This window comes from Cheilinus undulatus, linkage group 14, assembly GCF_018320785.1.
Source record: "Cheilinus undulatus linkage group 14, ASM1832078v1, whole genome shotgun sequence".
Lineage (NCBI taxonomy): Eukaryota > Metazoa > Chordata > Actinopteri > Labriformes > Labridae > Cheilinus > Cheilinus undulatus.
This window is the reverse complement of record NC_054878.1, coordinates 39,250,340-39,271,336: the sequence shown is the minus strand read 5'-3', so window position 1 is coordinate 39,271,336 and position 20,997 is coordinate 39,250,340. Positions and strand designations below refer to the sequence as shown.

At 38.9% G+C, this 20,997-nt stretch overlaps 1 protein-coding gene across 2 annotated transcripts; it reads left to right on the top strand.

The window, feature by feature from the left end:
* Nucleotides 1-20: 20 nt before the first annotated feature.
* gnpat (glyceronephosphate O-acyltransferase) lies at nt 21-20,733 on the top strand. 2 transcript variants are annotated; one of them, XM_041804993.1, is made up of 17 exons: nt 21-191; nt 2,689-2,880; nt 3,711-3,887; nt 3,980-4,109; nt 4,435-4,562; nt 4,759-4,834; nt 5,075-5,226; nt 5,352-5,482; nt 7,303-7,556; nt 7,738-7,836; nt 8,145-8,318; nt 11,394-11,473; nt 11,620-11,760; nt 11,967-12,066; nt 12,177-12,270; nt 15,797-15,858; nt 15,954-20,733. In XM_041804993.1, exons 1-17 carry the CDS (start codon nt 168-170, stop codon nt 15,995-15,997), a joined length of 2,058 nt encoding a protein of 685 aa, XP_041660927.1. In that variant the 5' UTR covers nt 21-167; the 3' UTR covers nt 15,998-20,733. The 2 variants fall into 2 exon arrangements, with proteins under 2 accessions (XP_041660927.1, XP_041660925.1); XM_041804991.1 differs by having other exon boundaries at nt 8,142-8,318.
* Nucleotides 20,734-20,997: the final 264 nt, after the last annotated feature.

Here is a 20,997-nt window from a genome sequence, read left to right as displayed (position 1 = left end):
TCCCGGAAGTAGCACGGAAATGTCACTGAGATGCCAGTTTACACGCCCATGTGAACTTCTCCGGGCGCTGCTAACAATTATAAGTGTTGTATGAAGTGGAAGAACCGTTGAACTATTAAAAACTTCATCGAATGCAGCGTGTTTGTGCCCGTGAAGTGTGACAAATCATGGCATCCAAAGCGGTTTATACGGTAGGTTTGCTGTTCTTAACACAGGGCTAAGCTAACTTCTCCCCTCAGCTGCAGCTTTGAAAACTCTTATTTGACATTCGCCTTTAAATTGAAAGAATTAAATGTCAGCACGTAAAACAATGCTTATCTTGCAGTAGTCGGAATGAAAACTTAACATTACTATAATTTTCCAGTTAACCATTTGTTTAGCGACATTTCACTGGTGCTAAAGAGGACTGTAAAAGCAATCACTACAGCACATTTCAGCGTCTTTGCAGCGCTCCAGGCATCTTCATGTTAAATCTAACGGTTGTTGCATCACTTTTTAGATTTGTATATTTAGATTAAGCGCCATGTGTCTTTGAAGAACGGACAGTTGTCTATAATCCGACATAAATTATCTGATTAAGTAATTAATTGATTCGTTGTCCTGCCTTAAACAGACTTATCGATGGTAAGTGGATGGAGCAGTGTTGTACCAGTGCTACTTCCTGTTAGTTATCCATCCTGTCATGGAGAAGTTGGAGGAAAACACTGGACTTAGGAGGCAAAATGTTCCTCCTAAGGCATTTCGATACCTCTGGATCCCACACGTTTTAAACCATACAGTCTCTGTTGTAATTGTCAGTAGCATCGAGAACTCCATATCAATATTGTGGAAAGTACAGATACCTGTAAAATGAAAACAAATTTCTCAAGACAGGTGTGTAGAAGAGGATTAAATCCATCAGAAAATGGCAGAAAAATGCATGCACACTGTCTAAACTGCACAAAGACACTCATCATCTTTGTACTGAAACATCCACAATTATGTAGACAGTGTGCTGGAAATTGCCTGCAGTTATTGATGATTAAAAACTAGAAACTGCCCGACATAAGGTGCCTATGACTTATATTTTTGTCTAACATTTCTATCCAGACAGGTATCATTATCGTTTGATTTTTACTAGCATCAGTAGGAATGCACAATGTTATTTCTGCCAGTATTTACAACTTAAATACATAATTTATATTTTGGCCACGCAAATCTGCCTATACCATAAATCAGCATGTCGGCCACAGAAGTCCAGTATCTTGCATCCCTAAGTATCATATCAAAGTTTAAAGTTCTAGCGTTGTGCCAACCCTACACAGTAGATGATGATAAATATCATTTGAGGCTGGTTGTAGATCACCACAAAATTCAGTTTAATTTGCTTTGCATGCTTCATTGCATGTATTTATTCTTGATTGTCCAATTTAACAGGGATGCAACAATACATTCAATCAACGATATATATATTCCTAATCATAATAATCATAATTTTGTATGATTACCAGTTTTAAACACAAGATTGAAGACATCTGAATAAATATTACTTAAATCTGATTCTTTGTCAAGAAAAATGTAAAATACCCCTTCTTCTTAATTCTCTTTACAGAAGTAATACATAGAGATGCACTGCTGCAAAGGTTCAGGCCTACATCAATGCTTAAAATAACAACACAGACAGTGCCAGTGTTATTTCATCACTTTTTTAGGTGTAGGACTTTCACTATGCAGACGTTTTCTCCTGTTTTTGACCAAATAAACAGACTAGAGTTGGTCAGACGGATGGCTTCTTCTGCCTAAAAACAGCTTTTCTCTGAGATATACCGCATAGTAGAATAGAACTTATCGGACAACAGATTTATGCTGACTGACATTTATTCATGCCACGTTATTCTTCAACGGTCAGTGTTTGTCAGCAGGGCTGATATTTGCCAAAACCGATGTTAATCCAACAAATAGCTGCGTACCTAGTATTACATTTTAAGTGACACTGATATATGCCATTGTCTTAGCTACTTATAACCATTAAGAAAAGCCAAAATCTGCTGGTTTTTATTTTTTTAAATATTTTTAAGAAAAAGCTGTTGTGTACTTTTTGTCGAATGGATGTAAGTTGTTTATCCTTGTATCAGTTTTTTTTTTTTTTTTTGGCGAGGTATTTTTATCATCTCTACATTTTACAATACTTTACACTCCTAGCAGGGATATAGGGACATTTACCGTTTTTTTTTTAAATCCCAATTTGATAATTTGTGGCCTCTAGTCACTGTTCTTCAATTATTTTTCATACAGAAATAGCATTTTTATGATTCAGTTACCCTGAAACATTTCAAATTTTGTTGATCATCGAGATTAATTGCTGAAAACTCATCATGATCATTTGAAATTGCGATGCTACTTTATTTTATTTGATAGAGGAAGGCTCACATATTCTGGGTGCTAAGAATGTTCATACCATAGATAAGATGGGATTTGTCAATATTTGGCCTAACCATAACTATTTTATTGTAGTTTCATCCATAATGTCAGAATTTTAAAAAATGACTTTTCTTGTAACTTTCTACCAAAAGTGAAGACCATATTTGATATAGTTGTGGCTTAATATGGCACATTTTTTCAACAAAACACATATTAAAAGACAGTGACTTCCATGGTTAAATGTAATTTCATGTCTTGTTGTAATATAGCATGATGTTCTCCCCACAGCATAGAGACCCTGTGCTGAAAAAGAGAGATGACTTTGAGGACATTTTGGAGGAGAGGAGGAACTCCAGTGACCTGAGATACGCCCTCAGATGTTACACTCCTGTTCTTTACAAAGGAATAACGCCGTGTAATTCCAGCATGCTGAAGGGGATGGTGCTGCAGTCCGATCAGCTTCACTATGTCATCAATCAGGTAGAAAACGGGCTTACAAACATTCTGGTCTTACCTGACAAACGTGCGCTCATGATTGAAGTAAAAAATGTTCAAGTTAGCCAATACCAGTCCTGTTTTTGTGCAGTTTCTTTGTTTTTTTTTAGGGGGGGATTTAGAAGCTCAGTTAGAGGGTTGCATTTATTCTCACTCCGTGCATATATCAGGTTTAATATGTAATTGAATAAAAGTAAAACTATTTTCATTAGTTCATTAGTTTGAACATATATCAGAGCCTTTATTGCATACAATTCAACAATGAAAGTAACAAGAATTTGGTAAAGCAGCCCTGTTACAGCAATATTATTTTACACAGCAATCTTGCTTTATAAGCTTGCTGACATTTTAACTAACAAACAACATTTATGGACATACAGTATAGACATTTTGTCAAGTTTGAACACTGTTTAGTTTCTATAATATGACATTAGCTTAAAAAAAATACAACTTCAGACTACTACAAACCCATTGCTGTCAGTTTACACTATTGTATAGGTTAGAAAACGTGTTTTGTTCAAGTTTTGAGATATAAAATTAGATTTTTACATAAAAAAACATTTATTTTATTGAAATGTGTTTTTATTTTCATTAGGTCTGTTAGGGTTGTGTCCTGAACTCTCAATGCTGCTACCAGTAATGTCATTACTGTTGTACTTCTCTTACTGTGTTGCGAAAGTTATCATAGGTCTTTTTCATTTTTAAAAGGCACATTATTAAAAAAAAAAAAAAATAATCCATCCCTTGTCTGCGTAATTTTAAAACACAGTTCTTATGGGATTTCTCTTCTTCTGTTTCACTTGCTCTGTGTTCAGCTGTGTAAGGAGACAGGAAAGGCTACTGATGACATCCAGGAGGAGGCGTCCGCTATCTTGGAGGAGATGGCTCACTGTCTGCAGCTCAGCACCGTTCGCTTTTTCGCCTTTACGCTCAGCAAGGTGTTCAAAACGTTGTTCAGGAGCATCTGTGTCAATGAAGAGGGCATCCAGAGGGTGAGAGCAGACTCACATGCGCCACTTAGATCGAGAGAAACTATCAGGATGATTGATAAACTAAAAGTAATCTGCTTTTTACTTGTTATTAGCTCCAGCAGGCCATTCATGAGCACCCGGTGGTCCTGTTACCCAGCCACCGGAGTTACATGGACTTCCTGCTGATGTCATACATCCTGTATACATACGACCTGGCGCTGCCTGTCATCGCTGCCGGCATGGGTGAGCACTGATACAAATATAACACAAACACTTAGCTACAAGATTTTAGGGTATAAAGAAGCTCAAAGTTCAGTTCCTTTCTGCAATGTGTCAAGAAAGGTATTGAACTAAACATTATTAACTTCTCTCCCATCATAAGACCCATTATTTTTTACTGGTTGGAGTTTTTTCCAACTTCATATCTAGTGCAGTTCATTAAAAGTGTTTCTAGTGTTTCATTAAACTGAATTAGGGGGAGACAGTTGGAGTAATTCCCTTATTTAATGCTGCCCAAACAGTGGTGTTAAGATTTGCATCAACCGTATGACTTTTTACATTCCTGCAGACTTCATGGGGATGAAATTCGTCGGGGAGATGCTAAGAATGTCAGGAGCATTCTTTATTCGGAGGTCATTCGGTGGAGACAAGCTCTACTGGGCTGTCTTCTCAGAATATGTCAAGACCATGCTCAAGGTGAGAATTCTGATATCTTTTTACTGCATTACTGACATCTCTTAGGCATTTGTATTCTTGTTCTTTAATTTGTTTCATAATCTCAAATGCAAATGAAAAACGCCTGTTCATACAAATCCCTGTGACGTTATTTCTGATTTTGGTAGATGTGGCATAGCACGCGTTTTTATTGTTGAACATTTTCATTGCTCTTCAGAATGGATTTGCACCAGTTGAGTTTTTCTTAGAGGGGACCAGAAGCAGAACATCCAAGTCTCTGACTCCAAAATTAGGTGAGGTATAATTAAGTCTGAGTAAACTCTTTCCTTACATAACATGGGAAAGCAAAGCTGGCCTTCTTGGTGAATTATATTGTTAAATCATTTTTTTCTTACATAAAGGCAAACTGTGTTTCAATAATTGAATCTTGTTGTCACTATGTTTCAGCAAAAAGTAAAAACTTTGCAGCACAGCTTGTCATGCTTCTGTGCGTTTTGTCACTCTCTCTCATTTTGGTCACTGTCTTCCATTAGGTCTGTTGAATATCGTCATGGATCCGTTCCTTAAAGGAGAGGTTTTTGATGTAAACCTGGTTCCTGTCAGTATCAGCTACGAGAGGATCCTGGAGGAGTCCCTTTATGCCAGAGAGCTGCTGGGTGTTCCCAAACCAAAAGAGTCCACTTCAGTGAGTCATTTCAACACCTCATGTTTGTCTATGATGGATGGAAACACAAGGATATGCATTTTTGGTAAATGTTTTTATTTGTCATTTAACACGTCTAAATCTTTTCCATTATTTCTTGGTTTTAGGGTCTGTTTAAAGCCAGGAAGGTCCTCAGTGAAGACTACGGCAGTATCCACGTGTACTTTGGCCAGCCTGTGTCTGTCAGAAGTTTAGCTGAGGGAAAAGTTAACCGCTGCCAGTTCAACTTGGTACCAAGGTATTTTATATTACCATGATACATGCTAAAATAAGTAAATACACTATAGCAGGGGGTGTTAAACTCAATTACAGCAGGGGCCGGATCCTGAATTTTGGTCTAATCGGAGAGCCTGACAGGGTCAACATTTAACCATAAACTGGTAACCTTATTTTTAACTGTAATAAATTATGGAGGAAAAATGAGCACTGATTATAAATGCTTTTGAGATTAAAAGAAGTCAAAATGACACATTTAAAGGCTCAAAATCTGAGGCAAATAGTCACACTTATTAGTTCAAAAGGCCAAAACACAAATTAAGTATCAAAATAATGTTTTAAAAAAAGGCAAATACATGAAAAATAAGGTCTGTCAGGTATGTTTTAAAGGTCAAAATTTTAAATAGTGAGGCTTAGAGGTCAAAATATGGGATTAAAAGTCAAAGTTAGGAGTTTAAAAGGTCAAAATGTGACATAAAATAAAAAAAATAATTAGTCAAAAATGTTAAAATATGACTTAAAATTGAAAAAAATTGTGACCTAAAAGGTAAAAAATGACATCAGACAAATTTGTAAATTTGAAAAGGGCAAAATGTGAGAACTTCTATGAAACTAATAAGATTAAGTTATTATTATGAGATGCAAAATGAAAAAAAATGAAATGAATACACAATTTCTTTACCACATCCTGACTTTTAATGTAATTATTTTTAACCTCTGTTTTTTCATTTTTTAACCATGAAGATTAAGTTTACATTTTTGTACTGGAGGTAATCTGCAGACCTCAGTGGGCCACTTATAATAAACATATGATATGATCTTGCAGGTTGGGTATAATTGTACTGCGGGCCAGATTTGGCCCCGGACCTTGAGTTTGACACCCCTGCACTATATGGACAAAAGTATTTGGCCACCTTTATTCCTATACATGTACTTTAATATGAAATTGGCCCCTCTTGTGCAGCTTTTAACAGCTTTTCAAAAGATTCTGGAGTGTTGATGTGGAAAATTTGTGCCCATTCATTCTGTAGAGCATTTATGAGGTCAGGCACTGATGTTGGACGAGAAATCCTGGCTCGCAATCTCCATTCCAGTTCATCCCAAAGGTGCTTGATTGGATTGAGGTTAGGGCTCTGTGTGGGCCACTCAAGTTCTTCCACACCGAACTCATCACATCATTTCTTTATACTCCTTGCTTTGTGCACTGGGGCACAGTCATGTTGGAATCGAAAAGGACCTTCTCCAAACTGTTGCCACAAAGTTGGAAGCATAGCATTGTCCGGAATGTCTTAGGATGCTGAAGCTTTAAGATTGTACTTCACTGGAGGTAAGGGGTCTAGCCCAAACCATGAAAAACAGCCCCATACCATGGTATCCCCTCCACTGAACTTCAAAGTTGGCACAATGCAGTCAGGCAGGTATGTCTCCTAGCATCTGCCAAACCCAGACTCACCCATCTGACTGCAACACAGAGAACTTTGCTCAACTTCCTCTGTTTTGTCACTCCACAGAACATGTTTCCACTGCTCTACAGTTCAGTGTCAGTGTGCTTTACACCACTGCATATGTCACTTGGCAATGAACTTGGTGATGTGAGGCTTGCATGCAGCTCTAATACAGATGTGGCTAAAGACTTTTGTCCATATAGTGTATCACATGTCCTCTCCTTATCCTAGAAAGCTGGTTTCAAAATTGTTTGTACCTCATTTCTACTTACTGTTCTGTGTTTTGCACCTTGTAATCTGCTACACACATAACTACACTTAAGTGACTTTAATGCTCACGAAATAGGAATTTGAAAGGTGTAGCTGTAAATGTCAGCTGTACTCTGTATTCTTGTAGACACATCCCCAGGAGGCCCGGCGAGGAGGTTCATAGCTTCGTGAACGACTCGGCTTACAGGCTGGTGCGGGCCCAGGAGGAGAACATGGTGCTGAAGCCATGGGTTCTTATGGCCTCTCTGCTGCTGCAGAACCACCACCAGCAGCAGACAGCAGAAGGAGAGAAACGAGGGATGGCACTGGAGGAGCTGACTGCACACGCTCTGTGGCTCAGAGACCTTTCCCGGGAGTACGGAGCCTTCCTGCACTGGCCTGGTACAATGAGCTCAGAATTTAACTATACTGCTTTCTGTTGACTTTTTAGACATAATGAGATTGCATGAAGAATTTGTCTAAAAATCCTTAAATGTAGAATTCCAGCAGATTTACTTCAGCCCTTCTCTTAATCTTCATCACCATTTCTTTCCATTCTCATGTATATATTTCTCCACTTCAGACCACACTTCCCCCTCAGAAGTAGTTTCCTCCAGTCTGTCCCTGCATCGAGGTCTGGTGAGGATCTGTGAAGGAAGAGTCCATCTGGCAGTGGGACAAGGTTTTTATTTTAGTTATCCCTATGTCAATCCAACAAAGTTAATTTAAATGTTCATGTCACTTTCATGCATCTGACAAGTCCAGCAGTGTTTATTTCCTGTGATCAGACAGATCTTTCCTCTATACTTTGCTTGTAAACACCAAGAAAGTTTATAAAGTCAGTGTTCATTTAGTCATTTAGAAGCACATTTTTAAGTTTTCCCTGAAGCTGTTGACTCTTTGCCCCATTAAGCCAAGCTGTGTTGAAAATTTTCCAAAACTCAGACACAGTTTAGCAGTTTTCTTACCTTGAACTTTATCTTGCAGCAGCAGCCCCAGCAAGCGTGGGAGAGCCTCAGAGCACCATCACTCCTGAGGAGGAGGTCCTGAGCCAGGCAGTTGTCATCCTCTCCTGTGTCTCCTACAGGAACCAGGCGCTGCATGTCTTCCTCAGACCAGCTCTGCTGGCCTCAGCCATCCACACAGCCTCTTCCAACAACAAACGTAAGACTGAAACTGAAGTACTTAGATCATGTAGCAAAGGAATGCAGCCCCTCCGCCACACACGTCAGCACAACAGCAGGATTGGATAATCACTATACAGTTTTATTAATAGTTCAACAATCAATTTATGCTGGCCTTAGCGGCGAGTTGGATCACAGAGGTGTCAAACACACATTAACAATCAACAGTGGCATAAGTTTTCCCTCCCAGGCTGTCCTTTAAAACCACAATACTGATGGTTGTGGTTTTAAAGGACAGCCTTTTTTAATCCAACTTCTCTCAACCTGCCTCGCACCTGTGCAACCTAGATACAAGCAACGTGATCAAAATAGCACAGCTAGAGCTCTCAGCAGCTCAGCTTCATGGTGCAAAACACTCGAATATTACTTGCTGGTCAAAGCTGCTATGTGGAATTGACCACCTGACTGAAATATAAAATAGAAAGTGCCCTTATTTATGAGCAACTAATGAATATACATAACATATATGTATCACACATCTATAATTCCATAATATGCTTACATTAATATGTATCAGTAGCTATTTCTGTGGATGTCTATGACAGAGGAAATTAGCCTAATTTATTGTGTTAATGTTCTTATGCCTGGACAGGGGGGTGGGGTTGGAGGGGGTCTATGTATGTTTTACCTGTTCTTTTTTATTTTTTTGTTCTAATGTACATGCACTATTGTTATTATTTTCCTATGCTTAAGTATTATTGTCTTATGAGAGCACACGCAAATGAAGCAAGACTATCAATGAGCCATTGACATACGGGATGGGGGTAAGGGGGGAGGGAGGGAGGGAAGGTATACAGGTACAAAAAGAAAAAGATGTATAGCCTATGCAAGCATGCTCTAATGTATGATCCACAAACCAACACTTGATCACAAAAAAGTAATGTGATCAAATTATGCAGCTTTCACCCCACCAGCACATACTTATTTAAAATTACATTCCTAGTACTTTGTTTAACCCGAGTTTGCCTCATCATGCGTCTCACTGCAGGCTCAGTATTTCTCTAGAACGGCATAGCAGATGCCTTATTACCTGTGCCAGCCCACCTATGGCAGTCCTGCCGCTGCCCTGCCTTACCAACATAAACTTAGCACAATAAGTAAGGACATTTGTGTTTGGTAGATTGTTCTTGGTAATAAATCTTTTGCCTTTGGAAAGCCTGTTTATTTCCCTTTTAAATGGTGCCACATTCGAAAGGAACATGCATTTGTGGGATGAGCAGCAGAGCTGAGTATGTGGGTTACAGTGTTAATTTCGTCAACTAAAACTATGAATAAAAATGTTCGTTGACAGCCTTTTTTTTCCATGATGAAAACTAGTCTACAAAACTAACATCTGTGAGGACAAAAACTAAGAAAAAGTATGTTTAGTTTTCATCAAGATGACTAATTCAGACTAAAATGTAATTTAGTTTTTCGATGGAAATTCTAAATCCATGACATTTCTCCACTGTGGGTAAATCTGTCAAAAAAAACAATACATCTGTATCTCTTGTACGTCTCAGCTGTAGAAAGCAGGGACCCAGGTTTGGCACGGTGCATGGAAGACACTACCATGATTTGGTACCAGAATTAGGCAAGAGAATAAATGTTTGGACTAAAAGTAGGGACTAAAATGTGAGGACTTTTCATGGACTAAAACTAGACTAAAATGTTGTTGAGTTTTCATTGATTAAAATAAAAAGGGTAGAAATGACTAAAATGGGACTAAAACTAAGACATGCAATCAAAAGACTAAGACTAAAATTTACGAAAGCTGTCGAAATTAACACTGGTGGGTTGCACCCATGAAAAATTTGCCAAATCTCCTCTGCCAATGCCAAACAGATTATTCTGCCATTGACTCTTGTTTGGTGGATGTGATGATTGAAGTCTGAAGAAACAAGACATATTGGCAATTTAACAATTTATTCATTTACCAAAAAGGAGCCTCAGTAGCTTGTGGAAGAACTGTACACAGCCATAACAGCCTGGCACCTCCTTCTCATGCTGGTCACCAGCCTCTTCACACACTGCTGGTTCATCAACCAACATTTGTCGTAATTCAGCCAACGTGGATGTGTTGGTCACTCTGGCACAAACAGCACGCACAAGCTGATCCCACAAGTGTTCAATGGGGTTGAAGTCGTGACTGCTGGCAGGCCATTCCATCCTTTCCACTCCCAAATCCTGGAGGTAGTCTCTGATAAACCCCGCTCTGTGGGGGTGAGCGTTGTCATCTTTGAGGATATAGATCCATCCCAGACTGTGGAGATATGGGATTGCCACTGGTTGCAGAATCTCATCTTGATATCTCTCTGCATTGAGATTGCCTCCAATGATGACAAGCCTTGTTTGTCCACTGCCTCCATCAGTCGGTGCAGCAATCAGCACAGTGTTCTCCACGTCTTCTCCACACTTTGACCTTAAGATCCAACTGTAGTAAGCATTATCTGGACTTAGCTGAGTCAATGACAGAATAAGCTATTTAGCATTGGCAGAGAAGATTCAGTGAATTTTCATGGGTGCAACCTACATACTCAGCTCTACTGCTCATCTCACAAATGCATGTTCCTTACAAATGTTATACCATTTAAAATGTAAATAAACAGACTTTCTAACAGTATAAAATGTATTTCCAAGAAGCATTGTTACAACAAAGAAATAATCTACCAAGCACACATTTCCTTACTTTTTGTGCTAAATTTATGTCTCAATAATGTTTGAACAGCCAGGTAGTTTGACATATAAGAGTGTTAAAGATGGATAAAACTGTTTATAGGCTGCATGTCATGTCATGATGTGATGGTGTATCAGTGCTCATGCCTGTTTGGGCTTGGAGCAGTGTGCATGCAGACCAACAGGGGCCTAGGAAGGGGAGGCAAACATGCTTCAGTGCAGTACTGTGGATGCACTCCAAGATATTAGACATAGCTTGTGCAACATGCTACAGAATCAAAGCCTTTTTTTATGTACCTATAGTGAAAAAGCTTGTCTGCTCTCCTGCATAGTAAAGAAAAACAACAGCAGAACTATAAGTTAAAAATTAAATGCTGATGTTTAAATTTTTATTTTGCAGAGGAGGTTTTCAACAGTTTTAGCTTCCTGAGAAACATGTTTTACAACGAGTTCATCCTCTGTCCTGGAGCTACAGTGCAGGTGGGAGCAACAAAGATTTCCTACTTTCAATAATCTCTTAACTTTGGGAAGATGTAGAAAATGAAGTCTTGCCTTTGGGTATCATTATCGCATGATCTTTCAGAGATCTAGCGTGGGTTTTATATCCTTCTTCTTCTGCCTTGTAGGACTTTGAGGAGGCCTGTTACCTGCTGATGAAGACCGGAGCTCTGCAGGTTACCCAGCAGGAGGTCCTGGTTACTGAGAGTGGACAGAAAACTGTGACCTTCCTCACCAGCATGTTAGATTCTTTCTTACAGGGATACCAGGTGAGAGACACACAGTTTTAAATGTAGGGAGTTTTCTGCTTTCTCATGTTATTATAGCATTGTGCATACATCTAGGCCACCTTTAGCTTTGTTTTAGATCTTTACTAAGACACACCCAGAAAGTACAGGGAATTTGTACCAAAAATGTAAAGAGGCAAAACCATCATTTGAAATAATTGTATATCCGTGTGTTTGTGTTATCTCAGGTGGTGTGCAGGTTCTTATGTGAGGAGGCCGCTGACTCTCTGACAGAGAAACAGTTCATCCCTGCAGTCCGGAAGTTCATCATCAAACTCCTCCTTGCAGGTTTGCAGTCTTTTCTCTGTATGATGATTCTCACTCATCAAACTGCTCATGCCTTGGTTTAACTCTGTATAGGATGTCCTGACTGTGTACTGTGCATGTGTTTTATCCAGGTAGGCTGAGGTACTCAGAGGTGTTGTCATCTGACCTCCAGAAGAATGCTCTGGCTGCTCTATTGAGACTTGGAGCTGTACAGAAAGTCAAAGGGTATGTTTTATTTAATCATCCTTATGTGCGTTTGTTAGGAATTACCAAAACACAATCAAATGATACTAAAATACATGTTAAACAGTTTATACATAGAGAAGACCTTCATCTAGAATGTCAAGAACTCCTGAATAATTGAACATGATTTCCTTTTAAACCTTTTATGATTTTAATAGCATGGTCATAGTATTCATATTCATTAAATCCCGATTGTTGTCACTGTAGCATATTTCTTTTCTGTTCCCTTAATGTTTTGAGCTCATTTAATAACAGTAATCATGATCATTTTTACTAAAAGCAGGGGTGTCAGAGCTACAGCCTCATTTTTAATTGGCCCTTATAAGTTTCTTAAAAAAGTGACTGATTGATTGATTTTAGTGTACCTCTTAGTTTTGACACTAGGCAGTGCAGCTCTTTTAATTCTATAAAAAACATCTGACAACATATTGACAACTAAAACAATGATATCTCAATTCATAATGTCTTTATGAATAAAGACAAAAGCATTACACAACCAAATAGCAGCATGAATCACACTTATTGTCCTCACTCTCTGCTCTTGTCTTAAGGCCCAATCATCTTCAAATGTCAAAGTTTGGCAGCTCTGAGCAGTTTTCTTCTTTTTTTTGTGTGTCTGAATGTGGAGATGAGCCATCAGCCTCATTCCTCTCTGCTGACCAGAATGTAATTCTCATCCCAAGCAGGGGCCGATCCAGGGGTGGCCAGAGCCGACCACGGCCCCTCTGAAATCTGATTGCCCCCCCAAATCCTTATCAATGGCTACTAAGCGTATCACCGACCGACATTAGCTTGGTTATAATAAACTTTTATGATAAAATGACCCAGTCATCCTTAAATTTTTCAGTATGTGGCTTTTATTGAAAAGTTTTGCCACTTCTGATTAAAAGATTAATTGAACACCAGAGTTTCAGCTGATGTTCATCTACCCTGTAATAAAAAAAAATGCCTTTAGAGCATCATGTAAGGGGCTGAGAAGGGGAAGGGATTATACATGCCATCCCCTTCTTCCAGGCAGCAACATCATACTTCTGCAGATTTGACTAATAACCTTAATATCATAACCATCCATGTAGATGTCTAACAAGCTCCTTGAGTATAAAATGATTTATTTACCATTTAAAGTTTAAACATTTTAGACAAATGAACAAATTTCAGTCCCTAAAACACACATTAAAGTGAGGAGAATAATGATGAATAAAGAAAAAAGACTTTAGCTAACATAGGTCTGTTGGTCTAACCTAAAATTCCACTTAGTTATCTGTTCATACGGCCAATATTTACAGTTGATGTAGGCAGATTTTTATAGCTTAATATCCATTTAACATTGGCAGAAATTTTCATATCTACTGATAATTCGGTTTTTAAGCCACCATCTGCTAATGCTGACATCATGGTGGTTTTATTGGACATCCTTTGTATTTATGTCTTTATAACCCCAATTCCAAAAATGTGGGGCACTGTGTAAAATGTACTGTATTTTCCGGACTATAAGTCTCTCCGGAGTATAAGTTGCATCAGTCAAAAAATACGTCATGAAGAGGAAAAAAATCATATATAAGTCGCACTGGACTATAAGTCACATTTATTTAGTGTGTTTCTGACACACCGTTGTCCGTGCTCTGATAGAGAGGCGGTTGCGTTGCATGAGGCGGTAACACCAAGAAGGCCGGCCTGCAAAGTCATTTATATTCATCTCCTTGGCAATTACCAGAGCTTGGAGACATAACTGCACCATTGACAAGTCTCTCCCGGCAGCACGTTGTTCAAGCACCCATCTGTGGACTCGTTCTTCCAGCTCTGGCCATCTTGCTTTCAGCCTGCGATTATCTTTCTTTGTTTTCTTCATTGCAGTAAAAGTAACCTCTGCTTTTCGCCAGTCCCTCACAAGTTTCTCACTCACTCCAAACTTTCTTTCTGTTTTCTTTAAGTTAATGTTTCACTTAATTTTTTCAGTGGTACAGAAGCAGCATATAGTTGTCACAAGCCAAAGCCCTCTAGCGGCTATAGACGGTAATGTTTACTCCTTGGTTCATGTCAGTCAGTATGAATTAACATTTAAAAACATGTTAAATTATATATTTATATATATTTTGATATATAAGTCGCACCTGACTATAAGTCACAGGACCAGCCAAACTATGAAAAAGGTGCAACTTATAGTCCAGAAAATACGGTAAATAAAACAGGATGCAATGGTGCAAATCTCACAAAAAGTAGGGATGGGGCAAAAAAGGCTGGAAAAGTAAGTGGTACTAATGAAAAACAGCTGGAGGAGCATTTTACAGCTAATGAAGCTCAGCATCAGGCCCCGTCACGGAGACGAATTCAGGAGTTTACACAAAAGTTTTTTGTCATTGTGGCATTTCATCCATATGGAAATGGCGTTTTGGGAGACCATAAATGACGTTCAAAACTGGGTCCCAGAGTGCACAAATCTGTATACACCTGTTGTTTTGTCTATGTGGACAGCCAGACGCATCTTTTTGAAATGATTACGTCATGCATAGCGTAGCCCACTTAAGCCACATGCACGGGTCCAGCCAAAACAACAATAGCAGATTACAGGGTTGTGTTCGTGCTGCAGAAGCTACTGAGCTTATTATGGCTTTTACAGCAAAATAAGATGCCCCTTTACCACTACAGAGAACAACAAATGGTCATGGAGAACAGCATACACCAGATGTTCTTAGATCCACTCGTTCTTGTGTCTGTGTCAGCGTTTTCAGTCGTTTGAAGAGGTTCCGTGCTTACGCTGAAATTTCCTAAAACAATCACGTGTTTACAGAAAACATTTTCAAAGTGAATTGGAAATATATCGTTTTCATCTTCGTGTGGACAAGGCCTCAGTTCATGCAGGACGCAGTAGTTATACACCCAGCTGTGATCAGCTGACAGCCTGTTGATCCCAATTGTCTCCTCTCAGCTCCCACAGCCAATCACAGCTCTTTCTTCTCAACACAGTGGTCCATTTATATATGACTTACTTCCCACTAGTCTCTGCTTGCATTGGAGTCGATGCACCATGCTGCTGGCAAAGCCTCACCTCCTCCACCCCAGCCTCCTTCTTTATAACATAAAGCCTGTTGCACCCTCATATTCAGATTCATGCTACTATGGATTAATTGCATTTGAACTAATTTTATTGTATACCATATGCATTTTCATTAATGTATCTATCAATATGGGGGTTTCTAGCCATTTACTCCTTAGAAAGTCAAAGCATGCTGCTTAAAAAACCCAGAGCCAGCAGCAGGTCGGTGGGTTTAAGCTGAGCATTTGGATTATTTAATCTTTTCTTATAGATTTATTTGATAACTTGACAGCACCACTGTATACATACCTCAGATGGAAAGAGATAATATTGACAGTCTGCAAACAATCGCTTCAACTCTGTGTTTCACAGAAAGCATTTTATCCACCTTTTAACAAAAGGTCACCACTGACGTCTTTATATCTAACATTTGTGCTGTAAATAACCACATGCTTTAAAATGTTTTGATTTCAGAGCGGAGCAGGGGCCTTTAAAGGTTAACAAGGTGATGGTGAACTCATTGGAAGACACTCTCGGTAAGAAACAAGCTGTCAGCTACAAACAGAAGTAAATGGTGTTTTGTTTCTCTCCAAGCCTTTACAACAAATCTCACATTTGTCTCTGTGTTTAGGAGGAAAACTCCCAACTCAGAAAGCTGTGTCCGCTCGCCTCTAACTCACCGACCTCATTAGGGGACTGAAATGGTTCGAATCTTTCCACCTGTGTCACCGTTTTTTCAGAGAAATGCTTTCTATGAGAGGTGAAACTCAAGAGTTTCCATCTGGAGACAGCTTTATTTACTCTTTCTTTAAATCTTTTTTCTTCACCTGACCTCTCCCTTATTTCCATGACTCTTCTACTCAGAAGCTTTTATACATGTTGATAAAACCAGATGATGAGTGGAGCCTTTCAAAGCCGTATCATAAAGCTTTTTTTGGCTCATTCTGAATAACTGACCTTTAGCTACGAGTGAAAGCGTCTGAATGTGCCAGCTCCTTTTAGGAGAATAGCCACTCTGTATTTATGTGTTTGATACGTATCCTCTAACACTCGGCGTGCTTTTTTTTGTGCTGTTCTCATCTAAGCTTCAGTCTGCCTTTTAACTAGCGCCTAGTCTCGTCTGTCTTTTGTTTGAGCACTTTAAAGTATTTATTCACGCAGTGTGGTGTGGGCCTAACTCTCTTTATACCTACTGTTTCTTTTTTCCCCACATTTTTTTGATTTTCTGAAACAAATATTGCTAAAACTGGTGGAAAGGATCTGTTGTTGGGCTACCTTTTTACTTTTGTTTAAAAAAAAGCATTTTCGTTTGCACTGTATGAAAGTAGGAATTAGTGTATTTGAGTTCAAGTTGCCACAGAGCCCAAACCTACTTGAAGAAAAGCTTTTACCAGGTGTTAAAATTGGATTCAAACCACCTTGGATCAAGCTTTATATAAACAAAAATACTCCAGGATTCATTTGTCTTTGTTTACACAGTGGAGATAAAGCTACAGGCTCAAAGCCAGTGTCAAAAAGTTGCCAAACTCCATTAAAAATCTGCAGTTATGTAAACAGAAACTTCACCAAAGAGAGTTTTAAATATATATTGTTTTCTGTTGTTTTCTAATCTTGAATGGGTTCTGAAGATGCATCAGAGTTACTGATAATTGTACATTTTCAAATATTGGAAACATTTTGTTACAAGGGAAATAGGAAAAGGCAAAAATAAAGAAATGTGTGACTTGAAAGTTGGTGGATCAACAAACCACCTTTGTGGTCACTCAGGATTAAAGACTCGGTCCTAGTTGTTTTTCCCTGTTTAGACTAGAGTTAAATCCTCATTGGAAGTTATTTATTTGGTACTTGATGTCTTTGTCTTTTGAAATCACAGCTGGTGTTGACAGCAGATTGTGGTTTTACTGAAACAGTCAGAGCTGCTAAAATTTTACCTCTTTGGTTGAATTACAGCGTTACAGTGTCATTTAGCAGATGCTTTTGTCCAAAGTGATATACATCTGAGATTAAGTGCAACACAAGCAAAGACTAGACTGGAGGAAACAACATCACTGAGTGCCACAAAGTGCTTAAAGTCCAATCAAACACATGTGCTACCATGCAGTGACAAAGGCTATTCATATGGTGTACGGAAGCGTTTTTTTCCTCTTTTAACGAGCAATGAAACAACATATCATTTATGTGAGACCTCTCACCATTAAATACGAACAAATAATGACCACAGTGCTGGGTCACTCACAAAGAAATGGATGCAAAAAGCTCCAACAAAACCTAGTTTGAGCAAAGGTTCTTACTTACAGAGTTTAAGGCAGTGGTTTCCAAAGTGGGCCATGGTCCCCCCCAGGGGGCGCGTCATAATGATGGAGGGTGTATCAAGGCTAAGGAACACGACTTCAGAATCAGCAATGCACAATGCAGTGGCAGTTTAAGTCCAAGATGTTGTCTACATTTTGTATTGGAGGGGAAAAGGAGTACCCACTGCTAAGCAGGAGAGCCCTGACAACACTCCTCCCTTTTGCAACACCCTACCAGTGTGAGATTCTGGTTTTCAGATTTTTCTTCTGTTGCCTCAGTCAAGACAGAAAAAATCAAAGCTAGTCACTGAAATTTAACTGAGACTCAAGAAGACCTGTGGCACCAAATAAGCCCACGATAGTGACAGGAATTCTGTAGGACTGGGGGTATGAATCTCAAGAGTTAGATCTTTAAAACTCTGTTTAAGGGCATGATTGTTGTAATCGCTACAAAGGTTTTATGAGGTTAAATGTAAATTACATTTAAAAAAAGGAATTTGTTTGCAATTATTGTAACTGTTTTCATCTGCCAAAGGGGGGCCTGACAGAAAGAGTTTGGGAACTACTGATTTAAGGTGTTGCACCAGTTGAGATAGTTTCAACGTAGGCTTCAGCATAGGTTCTCTATGAGCAGTAATACTGTTGTTTTCTATGAGCGGAGATCATTTCCACTGGCTGCAGTTTAATTACCGTGAGTTATTAGCGATTTAACCACTTGATGTCAGTGTTGTAATTTATCCTGGCTCTAAGTTCAGGCTTTGGAAATCACTAAAGGAAAAATCCTTCGTCATATTTTCATCCACCCTCATGGCTGTTTGAGGATTATCAGCAGTTAGCATACGTTATTTTTAGCCGTTAGCATCTGTAACAAACACGGGGTTAAAAAAATGCTTTTCAGTGATTGGTTAATTTATGTAAAAATGTCATATCTGCGACAATATTTTGGTTAGTTTGGATGCAAAGCTCTCCTAGTTAAGATCAACCTTACATCTCCGTGCTGTAACCGAACAATGTCACAACTCAAGTTATAACTGGACTAGTTTTAAAGTTTTGGGGAGTTTAGGGTGGACTTCACACCACAACTTAAGACAGACTGTATGCTTTGCTGGTGCAACAGGCTGCAAAAGTAGAGCAGTAGTTTGGAGACTCTTTCTACCACTGAGGACAACAGCGGAGAAGAGTCCAGCGTTTAAAGAGTTGAAGTGTTGAATTAAACTTCGATAACTGTAGGCAATGTGTGACCAGGGGAAGGGTTTGGCAATAAATGTAAGAATTTAAGATATTTTGATATATTTCCTTGCTCTTTGCTAGTCCTACCCACTTTCACAAATGCTGCCTATGTGTTTGAACGGTTTAGACATTGCTCTTTCTCTCTAGGTTAAAGTCCTTGTAGAGCAGTGATCATCAACTTGAGGCCTGGGGGCCACATCAGGCCCCCCAGGGCTTCCCATCTGGCCCCTAGGAGATTATTAAATTCAGAAAATTTGAGAAGGCAAAAATATGGCATAGTGTTGCTTGACTTTTTACTTGAAGCTTTGATTAAAACCTTCAACCTAGAGACTTATCAGTCAAGAAGCACACTACTGTTTCTGTAATTTGGCATGGTAAACACATGCTTATCGTTATCTTGATTAAAGTTTTTTTGTTGCATCAATTTTTTCCACTCCAGGCTCTTTAAGAGTGCAATTTCCCCCTCTGAGAATCTTCACAGATTTGTTCCTGCACTGAGTTTTTTGGGCCATAATGACCCAACATATTAACATTGAACTCAGTGATAGACATCAACAGGGCTCCAGAAATATGTAGCTAAAATATCTCAGTTGCCCCCTTGTGGCTGGCTGCAGTAAAGGGAATAATCTCACTGTTTGAGGCTTACAGTTTGATTAATTTTTGGAAAGAAATCATATTTTTACAATAATATGTTAATTAGAAGGGTAAAGGAGATTTTATTTTGGTTTATTTCTATGTCCAGCCCCCACAGCATTGGTCAAGAAAAACCTGGCCCTTGTGAAATTGGAGTTGAGGACTTCTGCTGTAGAGTAAAATCCAAAACACACTAATTTATGTTGGAATAAGGTTGCTGTAAACATGTGAAACAGTGAGATCTACATGTGACTGAATTGTTTAGTTTAGACCATTATAAAGTTGTTCACAACTTTCCTGGCTTGATTTTAACTGAGCAGGGCAAAAACAGGGGTCCTTGATATTCACCCCGCCCCCCCAACACTACAGTGATGTAGAATGACAGAGTAGTTGATCTCAGTACAGTCTGCTGTGAACTGCCTTCATTGAAAGTTAACAGCCAGCTACATGCTGTGGACTACGGGTCATTAAAGTATCATACTGGAGAGATTTGTGCCAGAAAACAGTAAATTTAACCCCAACTTCTGTCTTTCTGCTCTGTCATAGAGCCAGGCAGCTGAGCTCTGTTCAGAAGCATTTTTAAAATCTGAGAGGACGTATTTCTCATGAGTGGGTGGGGCTTCAGCTCAGTCAACCGACACGCCCATGCCAGCTAGAGCACATTTACTGCCCCATTTTTCATGATTTGAAGTTTAATTTTAACTCTGAGATGACTGAAATTTGGCTTTGATACAGCAACAGAGCGGCAGCTTCTAGCAGCAGTTCATGCTGACTTTTGTAACACTGAATAATTATGTAGTCAGAGCAGCTCTGCTATGACTCCCTCTGGCTTCGAGGGAATGTAAGCACTTAACAAAAATGAAAAAAATCTACATACTGTACCTTCAAACCTCCACAAAATGATTCTAATTTGTAGTGAAAATCGCCTCCTATGTCTGTCAGCCAAATTTATTATCAAACATGAATGTTTTGACACCTGAAACACTTGTTCTCAGGTTTTCTCAGGTTAATTCATCCAACAAACAGCAGCTCTGCTTCCAAGAAACATTCATAAAATCACAATCTGCCTGTCAGCATACATCATCCAAAGTGCAAGTCTGCTTTTATGAGTGTTTTTGTGTTTTTTCAAAGATAACAGCTTTTTTTTAAACTGTAAAACTCCTTTGTGTCTTTCTATGAGTGTGTGCATTCATGCAAGCGTGTTTGTTTTGGGTGAAGCCTTTTCATACCTAATGTACAGGCTGATGAAATATGAAGCATGTGAATAAAGTGTTTGGTAAGATAACTTTCAGACCAGATTGTCTGTTTTCTTTGGCTGATATAGTGATATGAGGTCAGATTGTTTTAAACTAGTTAAAATTCCCCCCATCATGCCCTCACATCCATGTTTCTGTCTGTTTACAGTCAAACCTCCCGTGACGGACGGCTCAGAGACACTCTTTGATGCTCGCTCATTAAAACACGATGCCATCATATTTAATTAGGATGATCTGTTTACTCAAAATAAAAGAGAAGATCTTG

Excerpts from the sequence above, each read along its gene's own strand:
- gnpat (XM_041804991.1), top strand. The coding sequence starts at position 168 with ATGGCATCCAAAGCGGTTTATACG. Across the intron at positions 11,474-11,619 it reads GTCCTGGAGCTACAGTGCAG|GACTTTGAGGAGGCCTGTTA; the intron begins GTGGGAGCAACA and ends TCTGCCTTGTAG. Across the intron at positions 15,859-15,953 it reads CTCATTGGAAGACACTCTCG|GAGGAAAACTCCCAACTCAG; the intron begins GTAAGAAACAAG and ends CTCTGTGTTTAG.